At 45.9% G+C, this 15038-nt stretch overlaps 1 protein-coding gene across 1 annotated transcript in view; it reads right to left on the bottom strand.

Annotated features, from left to right (window-relative positions):
* The window catches only part of LOC119386553 (tachykinin-like peptides receptor 99D), a 229955-nt gene extending 215163 nt beyond the window's left edge, over positions 1 to 14792 (bottom strand). Inside the window, exon 1 of the mRNA XM_037653837.2 lies at positions 13933 to 14792. Coding sequence (XP_037509765.2) covers positions 13933 to 14706 — 774 coding nt within the window. The 5' untranslated portion in view covers positions 14707 to 14792. The remainder of the gene's footprint in view (positions 1 to 13932) is intronic.
* Between the last annotated feature and the right edge of the window lie 246 nt (positions 14793 to 15038).

The following is a 15038-nucleotide window of genomic DNA, read 5'->3' as shown; positions in this document are numbered from 1 at the left end:
CCACGGGTGACTAGACGATAGTGGTAGTCAGGAATGACCGCTTGATCTCTTAAAGAAGAAAAAATCCGGTATCAGGGTTGTTTGATTGCTTATCATGCATACTTATTTGTGGTTTTACATGAAGCCTTCCTGTACAATGCGCCTGCGTGCGTTGCTTTTTGTTGTCTATATATATATGTACCACTGTAGAAAATAAAGCATATGGTTGGAAGTCAGAGCTGTGTCTGCGTCGTTTTCGTCCCTGTTCTTTGCGCGCTCAAAAAGTCAAACATGAATTACCAACTTGCCGATGCCTACGCTCTCTCAATATAATATATATGGTATGTATGTATGTATGTGTGTGGTGTGGGGTTGTGTGTGTGTGTGTGTGTGTTGTGTGTGTGTGTGTGTGTGTGTGTGTGTCATTCCATGCCAAGTGTCCCAGACGTGGCGCCCGCACATCACAGATTTTGCTGATAAAATTTGTGCCTTTTCCTGTGCCACATGGAGTATTGTGGCAAAACACTTTTGGTCGAAAAAAATTTGACAATCATGGCACCCCCTCGAAATTCGCTTCTATTTATTAAACTGTACCTAATAGAAAAATGTGTATAAAATCTATTTTTGTGTGTTGAGCTACGAACCGCGCTTGCGCTATCACAGAGGTTCTGTTTAGTTGTCCCATTCATTATTTCCGATTTTTTTTGTTTCACTACCAGCTACGTAGCTTCAAAAACTACAAAAATCTTCAATGTTCGTGAATTTTTCTTGAGCTATTTGCAACTCACCCTAACCATATTAATAATAGCCTGATTTCCAGGAAAGTGTATTTTAGTACAGAAATGTTTGGGGGTAAAATAGACTTCAAATCTTTCCGAAAAAATTGTGATATTTGAGAAAATGTACGATTGTCACCATGTTTGACCGTATTTTTCATACTGATGCGGTCAAAGTAAAAATCCTCGTCATGTGGCGTTTGATAGAAGACTTCATCGTTAAGTAACGAAGAAAGTCTAATCAAATCATTTTTTTTGTTTTAAGGAAGAAAATATTTTTGAATTTGTCCCTCCGATCGCGCAGTGCATTTCATTTTGCTGCCACTTCGCCGCAAAGCACGTGGTCGCCCTTACAGCTGACACTCGTCACAGGCAGCGGCCAGATGCGAGATGTATGTCAGCGGCTCGTGAGTGGTCGAAAGTCTTGTCGCGCTGTCAGGGCGACGAGTAATGAATTTGCGTTACAATGAGCATTTGCTAGGCGGGCCCAATGGGAAATATGGACGCCCGAGAGCAGCATGTGGAGTCGTTGGCACAATGTCCTAGAGGGACGTCTGCACAACTAGCATACACATACTGAAAGAATAATGCACACTGTACACACTTCTTTCTCAGGGTATACATGTTGTACAGACGGCCTCTAGCACAATGTCCCAACGACGCCATAGGCTGCTCTCGGGCGTCCATACTTCCATTGGGGCCGCCAAGCAAGCTCACATTGTAACGCGAATTCATTACTCGTCGCCCTGACATCAACGTGACAAGACTTTCGACCACTCACGAGCCACTGACATACATCTCGCATCTGGCCGTTGCCTGTGACGAGTGTCAGCTGCAAGGGCTACCACGTGCTTTGCGGCGAAGTGGCAACAAAATGAAATGCACTGCGCGTTCGGAGGGCCAAATTCAAAAATTATTTTCTTCCTTAAAAGAAAAAAAATGATTTGATAGACTTTTTTCTTACTTAACGATGAAGTCTTTTATCAAACGCCGCATGACGAGGATTTTTACTTTGACCGCATCAGTATGAAAAATATGGTCAAACATGCAACAAATCGTACATTTTCTCTAATTTCACAATTTTTTTTCGGAAAGATCTGGAAGAGTCTATTTTACCAGGCCATAAACATTTCTGTACTAAAATACCCTTCCCGGACTCGGCTACGATATTAAATATTGGTTTAGGGTGAGTCCAGTAGCTCAGAAAAATTCACGAACTTTGAAGATTTTTTGTTAGTTTTTGAAGCTACGTAGCTGTATGAAACACAAACATTCGGAAATAATGAATGGGACAAACTAAACAAGACCTCTGCGATTAGTGCAGCGCAGTTTAGAAGCTCAACAGACAAAAGTAGATTTTATACACATTTTTCTATAGCTACAGTTTAATAAATAGAAGCGAATTCGAGGGGGTGGCCAGGACCGTCAAAAATTTTTCGAGCAAGATGTTTTGCCACAATACTCCATGTGGCACAGGAAAAAGGCACAATTTTATCAGCAAAAGCTGCGATGTGCGAGCGCCACGTCTGGGACACTTGGCATGGAATGACCCTTAATATAAGAGCTACAGAAAGATCACGAAGGTCCTGATACTGTAGGAAGGCATTTGACACACGACGTACGTTTTAGCACTATGCTAATGCTAAAACGTACGTCGTGTGTCAAGTACCTTATATATATAAGGGTATGATATATATAAATATATATATTTAGCGGTGGTATGGAGAGTTCTGTACAGAACTGAAATACAGAAACACCGTCCAGAAATACAGCGAGACACATTACTGTCAGAATGAGTGAGATATGAAAAAGCAATAGTTTCGCTAACATCGTTCATTACTGTCAAATGCGGCAATATACTAACCTGGCATAAAACATTAGCATAGCCAGCAGGCAGTTTTTATGAATAGGAATCAATGGCCGCCATCAAGCACTTCTTTGCGACATCCATTACATATTTTATGTGGCATACAGCGCAAAACATGCACATGTGTAGTTCTCATGTAGTACAGGATTCTCATGTAGTCATCTGAGATACAGGACCCCAATAGGTGACACAGCTTGCGTGGCCATGAGCTTGGCAGTGTCGTGTTCCCAGACCAATGTCAGGGTCAGGTGGCATTCTGGCGAAAACGGGACAGCAGGTTGCACTGATTCGAGACCACTCACGGCCAGACCTTAAGCGTGGCTATTCGAATTCTTGGACACGTCTTGACTACCTCGAGACACGAAGTTTCCAAGGAGGCTTCCTGGTCAAATGCAGCTGTAGAGCTTCAATGTGCAGTCTTGAAGCAACCTGAAATAGTCAAGTGCACAAAATAAAACCATGATGACAGACAGATCGATCACCTTTTAATCTGACAAGGGCAGCGCTCACACACCAGATTCCATGAAGTGTCATGGCAATGAACAAAACCAGGGATACTCATTAACTTGCTGTACTTTGAGGGTCTGTTACTCCCTTAGCCAGCTGCAACTGTTTCCGCTGCATGACCTCCGTACATTAGAAGGATGTTTTTTAGAGAACGCATATTTCTTATCAAAATTGTATAATAGTCATGCTCAAGATGTTTTCGCGCACACACTCTATGTCAAGAAGGAATAGTTTGCTGCAACTAAAATGGCAATGAAGAGATAATTAACAAAAACTCATTAATTAACTTTTAATTCCTGACTGGAGGTAGTTGTTATATTAGAAGTTGTATCGCGTGCCAATTTATGGCATACACATTTTTTTTAATCGCGAAAGTTACACGTAATTTGTGATATTCATCCTTGAATTTCAGGGACGAAATCGAAACTGATAGCGCCTGACGTGCAGGAAACGTCGCTTCTCTGTTACGTAAGCTCGGAGCTACACGTGAAAAGAAGGTGATGATAGTTTAATGAGGTGGGCCGAAGCAGAATGTGATCAGGAAAAATCTGCAAGCATTCAGAAATACACAAGTAAACAAAGCTTATTATTGTGGGTGCGATGTGTGGTACTTATCTGTAAACATAGAAAGAAAAGGTGATATTACTGCCGTTTCGGATGCGCGCATCTCGAAAGAAACAAATGAGCACCAAACGCCACATGCAAGGTAAGGCGATCCGCTGACGCAAGTTAGATGACTTGCCAGTTTTCACGAAAAGGTACGACCACGACGCGCCTTCATTCAAATTTCGTCACTCCCTTGTCGCGGGGCAGCTCCGGTCTGACGTAACAGAAAAACCGCGTTTTCTGTGTGCCGGACACGATCAGTTTTGATTTAGCCCTTAAAATTTCACAATAAATATCTCGAGTTACGTAAAACTTTCATGATTTCTGAAAAATGGGTATGACCATAAAGCGGCACGCACTCAAAATTTCTAATATAAACAACCGGCCCTCAAGTCAATAAATAAAAATTAGTTAACGGGTTTTTGTTAATTAGTCCCGTCAACGCATTTTTTAGTTGCGGCGAATATTTCCGCCTCGAACTAGAGTACTACTGGAGCGTGAACTGTCATAGAGTTTTTTTATAAAGATATGTACTGTCTGAAAAAAAATCACCCTGTATAGCATTGCAGCAGTATTTAATAATAATAATAATAATTGTTGGGGTTGACGTCCCAAAACCACGATAAGATTATGAGAGACGCCGTAGTGGAGGGCTTCGGAAGTTTCGACCACCTGAGTTCTTTAACGTGCACCTAAATCTAAGCACACGGGTCTAAACCATTTTCGCCTCCATCGAAAAATGCGGCCGCGGCGGCCAGGATTCGATCCCGCAACCTGCGGTGTCAGCAGTAGAGCACCATAACCACTAGACTAGCAGTATTTTAACGAAGACCTGTAGGTCGCGGGATCGAGTCCCCGGCCCTCGGCGGCTGCATTTTCGTTGGAGGCGAAAATGTTTGAGGCCCGTGTACTTAGATTTAGCTGCACGTTAAAGAACCCCAGGTAGTCTAAATTTCCAGAGCCCTCTACTACGGCGTCTCTCAATCATATCGTGGTTTGGGATGTTAACGCCAAATGTTATTATTAGTTAACGAAGAAAACGGCAAAATGTGTATACAGCTACATGAAATATGGCGAATGTACGACAAGACTAGGCTTGCCTTCACTGCCTTCTTTCTGTCGCATCATTGTGAGCGTGCCCTTCTAGTGCCTGGCTTCAGAACAGCTGCACGACGGTGCAGCTATTCTAAAGGCCTAATGTGCCATTTTTTCTTCAGATCTATATCAACAGGCAAAGGTCTCGTTTTTCCGTTTGTCTGGAAGGACAACCCACCAGCCAGCGTTGACCAGTTATAGAGGGTTGGGAGCAACTCGGGCCAAACTGTGCAGCACAAACATCACCTCAAACCTCAAACAATCGAGGTGATGAGAAGCGGTCAAACAAAAAGGAACAGTGCTGAAGTGACTTATATACATATTAAAAACAACAGCTGATTATGGCACGAAATTGGGACAATTAAGGTGCATTGTAAAAGAATGTCAAATGAGGTACCCTGCTGTAAAAGTGCTAAATATTCATTGCAGACTATGGCGAATAGAATTCAAATAGGATACAGCGAGTGTTTCGAGTTATAATGACGAAGCAATAATTGCTAGAGATTTATGAGCGGAAAAGCACAATGCGATTAAGCGGTGCTACATAGTGGGAGATCACGGATTAATTTCAACTACCTGGAGTTCTTCAACGTGCACAAATCAGAGGGCATGGGAGTTCTGTATCTCGCCCCCTTCTAAATGCAGCTGCCGGGGTCAGGAATAGAACCCGCGTCCTTGGCTTCGCAGCGTAACGCTTCCAAGTCCATTTTAAGGGATTTTTGTCCACTGCCCACAACATCACTGTAGACTGTATCTTTGTGTTGAAAATAATAACGAACTGAACCACGGCTGGTATAACAAAGGCATCCATATCCACGAAACACAGCGTTTGAGCAGTATGTTTACTGCCATTATTACTAGCCGGTGTTGTGTTTACTATTGGTACTAGCACCACACCACATTAGACAAAGCAAGTATCACAGGAGGATGAGGTTTAGCTCGTATGCAGTTGTGGAAAAAAAAAAAAAAACTACAACTTTGAAGTGAACTCACATTTACCTTTGTTGCATGATATTTTTTAGCATCATAAGATCAAGTCACCACTGTTTCAATTAAATGAAACCGTGCTACAAAAGCTATTGCATCAAAGTTTATAAGCAGTTACGCACGCACGCACGCACGGACGCGCGCGCACACGCACGCGCGCACACACACACACACCACGCACACACACACACACACACAAACAAACAACAAACAAGCAAACACGGCGAGAAGTTCGAATATGCAGCGAATAAATACGTATTAAACGTGTTTCAACGTCTGGGTAGCAAAGGAAAGAAACACTAAATTCTAGTTTCACGAGCCAAAATCATGATCTGGATATCAGGGCATGTTCGGGCCGGGTGCATTAGATTGATTTTGATCAGCTGATCTTACTTACCCTTCAAATATATATCGGTGCAACGTTGCTCTACGTGTCACCACACTCGACTTGCAACCGAGATTTCAACTCGCAATTTCATGTTTTTCTGGCATGTATGGAATAAGGAAACACGATATTGGCGCGCACCACTCCGTTTTACCCGCTACTGGATAGTCCAGTGCGGTTTTCGTCGTTGCCAAGCCATTGAAACACGATAGCAAAATCCGTGCAACTGGAACATCAGAAAGACAAGTGGCAAAGCTACGTGTGAAGCGAATAAAAGAGTTGTAGGCAGAAGCCGGCAGAACTCACCTGAAATCTATAACGACCGTAGGAGCGTCGTCCACAGGCTTCGTCTGTCGGTGCCACTGGGATCCGTCATGCGCTGCCATCCTGCTCAGGCAAGTTCACGACGAAAAGAGGCTTACTGCAGGGACTTCTCCGTCCGGAGGCTGCTTTTCCCAAACACTGAGTGACACTGCTTCAGCCAGACACGGCAAGAGCGAGCCGACGATACGATACTACGCCACGAATGCATAGCACGAAGAAAGTCACGCAAAACAATCACTTGCAATCACGCCTGACGACACAGATTATTCTGGCGGACTAAAGAACGACCACAACGAGACGGATCACGAACAATGCCGTCTCACGACGCCAGGTCAAAATGGCTGTCTCGTATTGATGGCTTCGGCTTTGGGTTAAAGTAGCCTCCACGAACGCCTAAATGGTTTCGGTTTTGTTTTGGTGCTATAGAACACACATCCATGCATAGTTAAAGCTCTATTGAATAATATCAGGGTGGAGGAGGCGAAGCGTGCCCTGTGTGTGTCTGTAAGGGCTGTACGGTGGGAGGGGGCGCAGGTGAACGTGCATCCCCTGCTCTAGGGCTAGGGAGAGTGCGGGTGAGGCCGTGTGTGCGTGCCTAGCTGTGCTCAACGTTTGCTGAGCGATTGGTGGCCCGCGCGGATTATCGTGAAGATATAGTTTAGCTGTGGCGGGCAGAAATGATGACCACGCGAGCTATAATTCTGGTAGTATTGTCGCTCTTTAGGAGACGCGGTAAAGCGTCGCCTTGATAACCGGTCTGCGCGGTTATCATGCCAGCTTTGCGGCACATGTTTTTACGGCCGTCGAGTTAGATGTGTTCCCCGATCGCCAGTGCGTTCAACACCATGCACGTCCATTTCACTAATAAATGTATGTTTTCTGCCATACATGCTGTCGTAGGAATCTACAAACCTCGCTTGCAAACGTGCGAAGATTCGCAAATTTGTCAGCGCTGCCATTGTTAAACGTTGTCATAACTCTGAATGTTTCGCTTGGGGGCAAGATTTTTAAGAACCCTGTTTACTTGTAGATGTTTTCGAAGCGCCGTTTCAGCAATATCGTAACTGAAGCCATAACACAATACGTGCGTAATTCCACATTTTACGAATCCATGTTATATATTCTCAACAAAAATTTTTCGGTATACCACAAGCCAAAGCAGCGAACTGTATCTTGGTCGCAGCCAGTGAAGCTTTCTTTTTAAAAAAAACCCACCCTGTATATGCAGAACCATCACTGACTCCCTTGGAGCAAGGGAGTCATCTATTTCATTCAGGAGCGTCGACCAGAGCATTGTGACTCCCCTTAGAAAAAAAGGTGGTCATCGGCTGCCACAAAGAGAGTCAAGCAGACGTGACTCCCTTTTGACTCTCTTTTTTTTAAGAGTGTACGGAGAGTCGGGGCACATATGCATACAGAAGTTTCCTTGTGTAAGTGCGCTTGTTCAATGACTGAGTGCCTCCGCGATTTGTAGATTGGTGGCCGTCGCGGTCCGCTGTTCAGGGCCGTCTCCCACCGTGGTACAGATTAGCGGCTACAGTGCTCGAAGACGCGAGTTGGATTCGCGGCCACGGTGACCACATTTGGATAAGGGCGAAATACAGAAAGACATGTTGCACGTTAAAGAAGCCCGAGTACTGCACTGCGGCGTGTCACACAATTATGGCACGTTAAACTACAGGAATTAATTTTAACGAGATCGTGGATTCGATTTCCAGCCACGGCGGCGCCTGTAATGATGGGGACGGGATGAAAGAATCCCCGTCAATACCGTGTTATATACGTCCGCTCTACCAGAAAGCAGTGTACCTAAGGAGCTCCAATCTTAATACGTGGCAACGTAGAAATAGTTTTTTTTTTTCGCGGCAGCCACTGCATTCAATACGATTATGTTAGTTGCCCTTAAAACACAAAAGCTTAAACCTACCGACGGCATATAGGATGAAAAGCCCCCATTTGTGAATAGCTTGTGCATGAGAACTGCCTAATTCAGGAGCAGGGGCCAGTCAAAGGTAGACAGAGCTCAAGAACGGCAAGATTTGTGATATCGACCTCGGATATCTGATTTTAGTCACTAATTAACTTTTTAGAAACATTGGCGAACATCTGAAAGCATAAAGAAGCTGCGCTATCAAGCCTATGACGTGAAGTATTACTCTGTATGCAACCAAAAGAATCCCGTAAATGACACCTATTCAAACATTCAAAGAGGACAGGAGTACGCACCGCTCTAAATGCGCACCCCCGATTAAATTGTAAGCAAAATTTTTGCAATGTCCTCCTGAATAATGTGTCAATTTTGCCTAAACAATAAATTCAAAGGCCATTTTCTTCATTTACTGATGCTCCCCACCGAATAAATGTAATGAACTCTGACGTACGGATTAGTTGCGAAATTATGGATCTGTATTGTGCTTGACATTAATAGTATTAATTGTTGGGATTTAATGTCCCAAAACCACGATTTCATTATGAGAGACGCCGTAATGGAGGGCTCCGGAAATTTTGACCACCTGGTGTTCCTTAACGTGCACCTAAATTAAAGTACACGGGCCTCAAACATTTACGCCCCCATCGAAAATGCGGCCGCCGCTGCCGGGATTCGATCCCGCGACCTGCTGCTCAGCAGTTGAGCATCATAACCACTAGACCGCGGTGGCGGGTATCGTGCCTGACATTCTTTTAAACGAACCTATATTGTACAATCCCTGTAAGAACGACGAGGCGCTAAGGTCAAATAATACTTTGCCAATTGAGTACAGAATTCATTGTTTCCTACAGAATGCAACAAATTTTAATTAAATCAATTCTTCGGGGGTTGTCGAATGAGGACTTTCCTGCATTTAATCGTAAAATTTCAATGGAGAAATCAGAGACGGAGAAAGGGAAGGAACAGATGAAAAGACAGCGAGATTAGACGACTGACGAAAATAGCAGAGGTCAGCAAGGTGAAGCCGCCGCCTAAAAAAAAAAGGAAATGCCGAGCGGTCGAGGTCGATCGGGAGGCCTCGACTTTTTAATCGTAGCCCCGTGTGTTGCTTCGGAATGTCTAACGTCATAATCTAGCTCTTGATTTGCATTTGCCGTCGTACACACGAGGTGACGATGGTGATTTTGCGAGACGACCGCTGCAGTGATTATCTGCTCTGATACTCCGGCATCTTAAGATGGAACGTTGCCCCACTGCGCTATGGAGGCGATTGAGAGCATAGCGTTGAGCGTTGTTGTGGTTCACAGTTGTGGCATCTTAGCGCACTCCGCGTTTCTGAAAGAGCTCTAATGCTTCACACACGGCCTGCACACGCACCGTCGATAGAGGAAACGCACGACAACGGCTTAGACGACAGGGGCGGCAACGGTGACACGGACGGCGTTTCTGCACTCGACGCGTTTGTATAATTGCTAGCACAATGAAAAAAAAAATCTGTCTTAACGATTACATTTCTCATTTTGCTCAAGAAAGAGGTGTTTTAAATGAGTGAGTCACATTTTCGCTAAAAATTTTTGCACGAGTTTAAAATAAAACGAGAAAGATACAGCAGGCATAGAGTTCGCGGATTTTTTATATATATATATACTCTCTTGCAAATATGTTATGTAAGTGCGGTTGCCCGGAGCTAAAGTCTACGAGAACCGAGCACACCACGACTGCGGTTGAAGTCGCAAGAAAGGCGCCGACGAAAGAGAAATCCCAAACCTGCGCGAAAGGGAACAGCTGTCGAGGGCATTTGGCAAGTTGAAGTCGTGACATTTTTTTTTTCCCCCTGTTAAAGGTCTCGCTTTGCTTCGACATTTTCGAGAACATGGAAAAAATTTTCAAGATCTAATCACAAGTGAAAATGAAAACTACGCACATTGACCACGAATTTTAAAAGACCAAATTAAACAAACAAAAAAGAAACATTTAGTTAGAGCAAAGCTTTTTTCCACGTGCTCCATAGCGCCGAAGAAACACTCAGCCCCCTTGTAGACGATCATACTGGATCGGTAAGCGTAGTAAGCGACATGCACTTGCGTTTCAGGCATTGCACCCGGGGCAAATGTATTCACGCGAAGTTTATATAACCAGCGTCGCCATAGCCAAAGAAGATAAAAGTTCACAGCGAGGTCGACACTCTATGCGATGAGAAATCACTAGGTAAAAAGGTGCGCGTGACGAAGGGAGAACCCGGAGTTGTGCAGAAAGGGAGGAACAAAGTTGAGGTGGAGGGGAACAAAACTAAACTGACGTTGGCCTTTCTCGAAGAGTTGGCAGAAACTAAACATGGTAAGAATTTCATGGTAAGCAGGTAATGTGCTAACCCATGATAACCACGATCACCGCATGGCAACCCAGGATTTGGTTGTCATACGAACAGGAAATTGAGGCATTACATGTGTGTCCGATGTGAAAAAGCCGGTATCAAACACAGAGGAAACGAATACACTCGCCCTCGGTGTGGGAAATGCGAGAAGAAATGAAAACCATGGGTCCGCATTATGTAACTACAGTTAAAACTCAATCTAACGAAACCCGATTTTACAAAGTTCCTGATCTAGCGAAGAAATTTACATTCCCCGGCAACTGTCCATAGGGTTCAGTCTTGTCATCAACCCGAATTAACGAGACTACCTTGGCTCGATAACCAGATTTAGCGAAGCATTTCCTGAAAGAAATGAGCAAAAAGGTGGTGATTTCTTTTTAATTTTAGCTCAGACGGGTTTTTTTTTTTTATTCGAGCGTGCTCTGTAGCTAACGCTGTCGAGTTAAAACATGCAGCCGCCATAGTCACGGCATCAAAAGCGAAAAGTGACCGTCGGTGTCAACACGGGTGATGCAAAAAATCATCATCATGTGGTGACGTCACAGGTCACCTCAATAGCGGCGTCACATCACGTGACGTCACATTATTGCATCCTCATATGGCATCGTCGCTTGGTCATAGCCATAGGTGGGCCGATCGCGGAGGCGCGTAAGGTGCAGAAAACTTCCAACGCCTCCGATCCCAGAGGCAGTGCAAAACTACGCTAGGTGCAGAAAGGTGCAGAAATCTTTTGGGGGCGGGGAAATCAATACAACAGAGTGAGAATAAAAAAGAAAAAGGAGACGGCTTTCGCATTCGAGTCATCTTAGGCGATTGCATAAGGGACCCTGAGAGTTGTTTTGACGGAGCTACACGCTGCGCCCATGCACGAAACAACGGACTCAACTGTAGGTAGCGCTCGTATACGTACGAGATGGTGCTGGGTCGACGGTGCCTTTACGGTCACTGCTAATGCTCGCACAGGAACGCTATGGTGGTTGCTTTTGTTATTTGGTGGTTTATGCAAAAGGCGGCACTGATCGTCTCCTCGCAACTTTCTTACTGCGCCTGCTCGCACAATCACTGCATTCGTTCTTCCCGCATTTGGATGTCGGCGGACTATCATAGCTCGAAGTGACCACCTACCTGGTCTGCTTCGCCAGGACAAGGGAGGCTACATGCCCAACACGCCCGAGCGGACTTTTCACATGCGAAGGCGTTGGTTAGCGGCAGATACAGTGCCGCGCGTTAGCTCTTGGGTGTCGATAGGTGAAAAATTTAGGTTTATAAGGACCTAAAAATGCATTTCCTAATTTGACGAAATAATGCGAGCGTGGTCACCACTTCGTTAAATCGAGTTTCGACTGTATTCTTTTTGTTTTTATTTTATTTTGCCTTCCTTATTGATTCACGAGCCATAGCTCTTTTTATAGGAAACAAATCAAATAGAGCAACAGGAATCCGTATGTAATACTGGCCCTCTGAGCATCGCGCTCATATGAAAAAAAAAAAAAGAAAGCTGCCGCCCTTTATTTTATTTTTCTCTGTTTGGATTTTCTTTTTTTCTTGTGATTCAGTCTACAAAATTACGTCTAGATGCCTTTTTTATCACCTTTAGAAAATCTTTTTTTTTTTCTAGGTGCGAACACCACTCGTCTAAGTCAACACTCATCATCGCTGCTATTCAGCTGGGAGCCAGCAACATGTGTTCCAGGTCATGTTAGTGAAGTGTTTCGGCAGCGAAATCTAACGCGCAAGCCGCAAATAAATTTCGCCCGCCAGCATGACGCGGTCTCCAGTGCGCAAAACGGACAGCAGCGCTGTGGGCTCGATGCGATTTGCGCGTCATGTTACTCTGCTTTGCGTGCGGACTACCTTCGAGAGCGAAGGTTCGGCGTAAAACATTAAGTAGGTCCGGGTATGTATCACGGCGTTACGGCGTGAACAAAATTCTTTTTTTTTTCGCACTGCCGATGGCTTCTCGAAGCCTACGAACACACACACATGTTCAGACTCTTCAACTCGGGAATGTTGACAAACAGGAACAGCGACTTTTCGTGGCCCAGCTCGAACTGAAAATTATGAGCATTGAACCAAAGCAGCAAGCTGGGCGAGTTGGTAATTGAACATTTTATGAAATGACCGGCGCGACCCGGACGATGAACAAAAAAGGCTCGCGTCGTGTTCCCTTTTTGTTCTTCGTCCGGGCCGCGCTGCTCATTTCACAAAATGGGAATTGAACGTATACAGAAGTTGCAAAAAATGTCCTCGCGCAAGTTTTATTGGTGGCGATTTGCTTTCAAGTGGGATAAAGAGGGTGTGGGGGAGGAGGTTGGTGCATAGCAAAGGGAAAATGACGCAACGTTTTGTTTCTCCATCTTTACCGTGCAGTTCAATAAGAGAAGAAGGAGCAGACAAAGGAAACAATCTCGAAAAGTGGAAGGGTTCGTGCGAAGCAGGAACACTTCCACAGCCTATTTTCAAGGTCCCGAAAATAAAGAGCACATAGGTAGAAACAAATTTTTTTTTTGTTTTGTTTTCACCGGTGACATGTTCTTGATACCCAAGACTCTGTTCTTTTACCCCCCCCCCCTTCCACCTTATATTTTTATTTCTTTCGGTTAGTACGTGGTATACAACCTGCCATTGCCGTCACGCTATGCAGGTGCGTCCGGGTAGTGGTACGAGCACTCTCCACAAACTCGGTGGCTTTTGTAGTCGTCCGTTCTTTGTTTACTTGAAGTTTCATGTCTGAAGTGTCGAGCGTCGCCTCACTCTAAAGAGATTAAATTAGCTAGGCGAAAAAGACAGCGCTAGATGAAACAGAAAAAAAAAATTAGATGAAACACCGCGCATGGGGGCGAGTCACCGTCTTGAGTACTAGGGCTGGCTATATTCGATATAATAGAAGCCGTGCTATGGACACCCACTCAAGGAACTTTCGCTATCAAATGTCTTATTGCTAAAGCATGGTTATGAGTACTAGAAAAAAAAAGTTTTTTTTATTTTTACTTCGTGGTGTGCGAATTAAGCTACCCCCCTCTCGAAAATGCAGTTTGTTTCTCGTATGGGACAAGCCACTTGGTGACGTAACTGAGGCGCGCCGAAGAGTAAGCTGCTCACCTTTCGCTTGTTGCGGATGATGTTGGTGTCACGCACGGTCTCTGCGTTGCCCGGCGTACGCGAGTTACGCACAGCGCCACCGATGCGTCCGTACGTGTAGCAGATGACGCAAAGTGGCAGAAGGTACTGCAAGCCGACGAGCACGTGGTTGTACACTTTCCAGGCGAACGGCGGCAGTACCACGTTGATGCAGAAGGGCCGCGATATTTCGCCGGACACCGAGTCGTAGACGAGGATGACGCGCAGTGCGAGGGCGTACGGCAGGGCAGCCGCCGTCGACACGGCCCACACGACGCCGATGAGCACTTTAGCGTTGAATTTTGAGCAGCAGCGGGCGCGTAGCGGTGCTGTCACGGCGCGGTAGCGGTCCAGCGCTATGGCAGTCAGCGTGAATATGGACACGTTGACCGAGAGAACCTGTACGAAGGGGCAGAAGGCGCACATGAACTCGGGCAGCACCCAGCGCTGCAGCAGGGCCGCCTGGAACTGGAACGGGATGGAGAACAGTCCGATGATGATGTCGGCCACGGCCAGATTGGCGATGAAGAAGTTGGTGACGGTCTGCATGCGCCGTGACGAGGCCACGATCCAGAGCACCATAGAGTTCCCGGCGACGGCCACCAGCGAGATGAGTCCATAGCAGAAGGATAGGAGCACGATGATCTCGACAGGCACCTGGTACAGCTCATCGTCGTCGGACGTGGCATTGAGCGGCGACGCCGGCCCCAAAGTGCCGTTGCCGGCAACCGTCCCGTTGGCGGATTCGTGGTCCATGCTCGCGGCAGCAGCAGCGGCGGCAGCGGGAGAGGAACCAGAGGCGGGAAGAGCGAGCGCCCGGAGTTGGCGGAGGCACAACCGCGTGTGTGCGGCCCGCGAGGTCGATTGCGGGGCCCCGAACGTTCGCGCGCGCCCCGCACACCGACGCTGCGCGCCGCCCGTGACGTAGCCGCCGACGCAAACTCTCTGTTCAACGAGCATCCCCGCCTCCTCGTCGGCTCGCCTTTTTTCCCCTATAAGGCCGACGCTGTGGTCGGTGGCTGCCATGTGTCGCGTGCAAGTAGTGTGCACACGCAGCGAGCAAAGTTCGCATCATTGATCTTGCTCTA

This window comes from Rhipicephalus sanguineus, chromosome 1, assembly GCF_013339695.2.
Source record: "Rhipicephalus sanguineus isolate Rsan-2018 chromosome 1, BIME_Rsan_1.4, whole genome shotgun sequence".
Lineage (NCBI taxonomy): Eukaryota > Metazoa > Arthropoda > Arachnida > Ixodida > Ixodidae > Rhipicephalus > Rhipicephalus sanguineus.
This window is presented reverse-complemented; position numbering and strand designations above follow the sequence as displayed.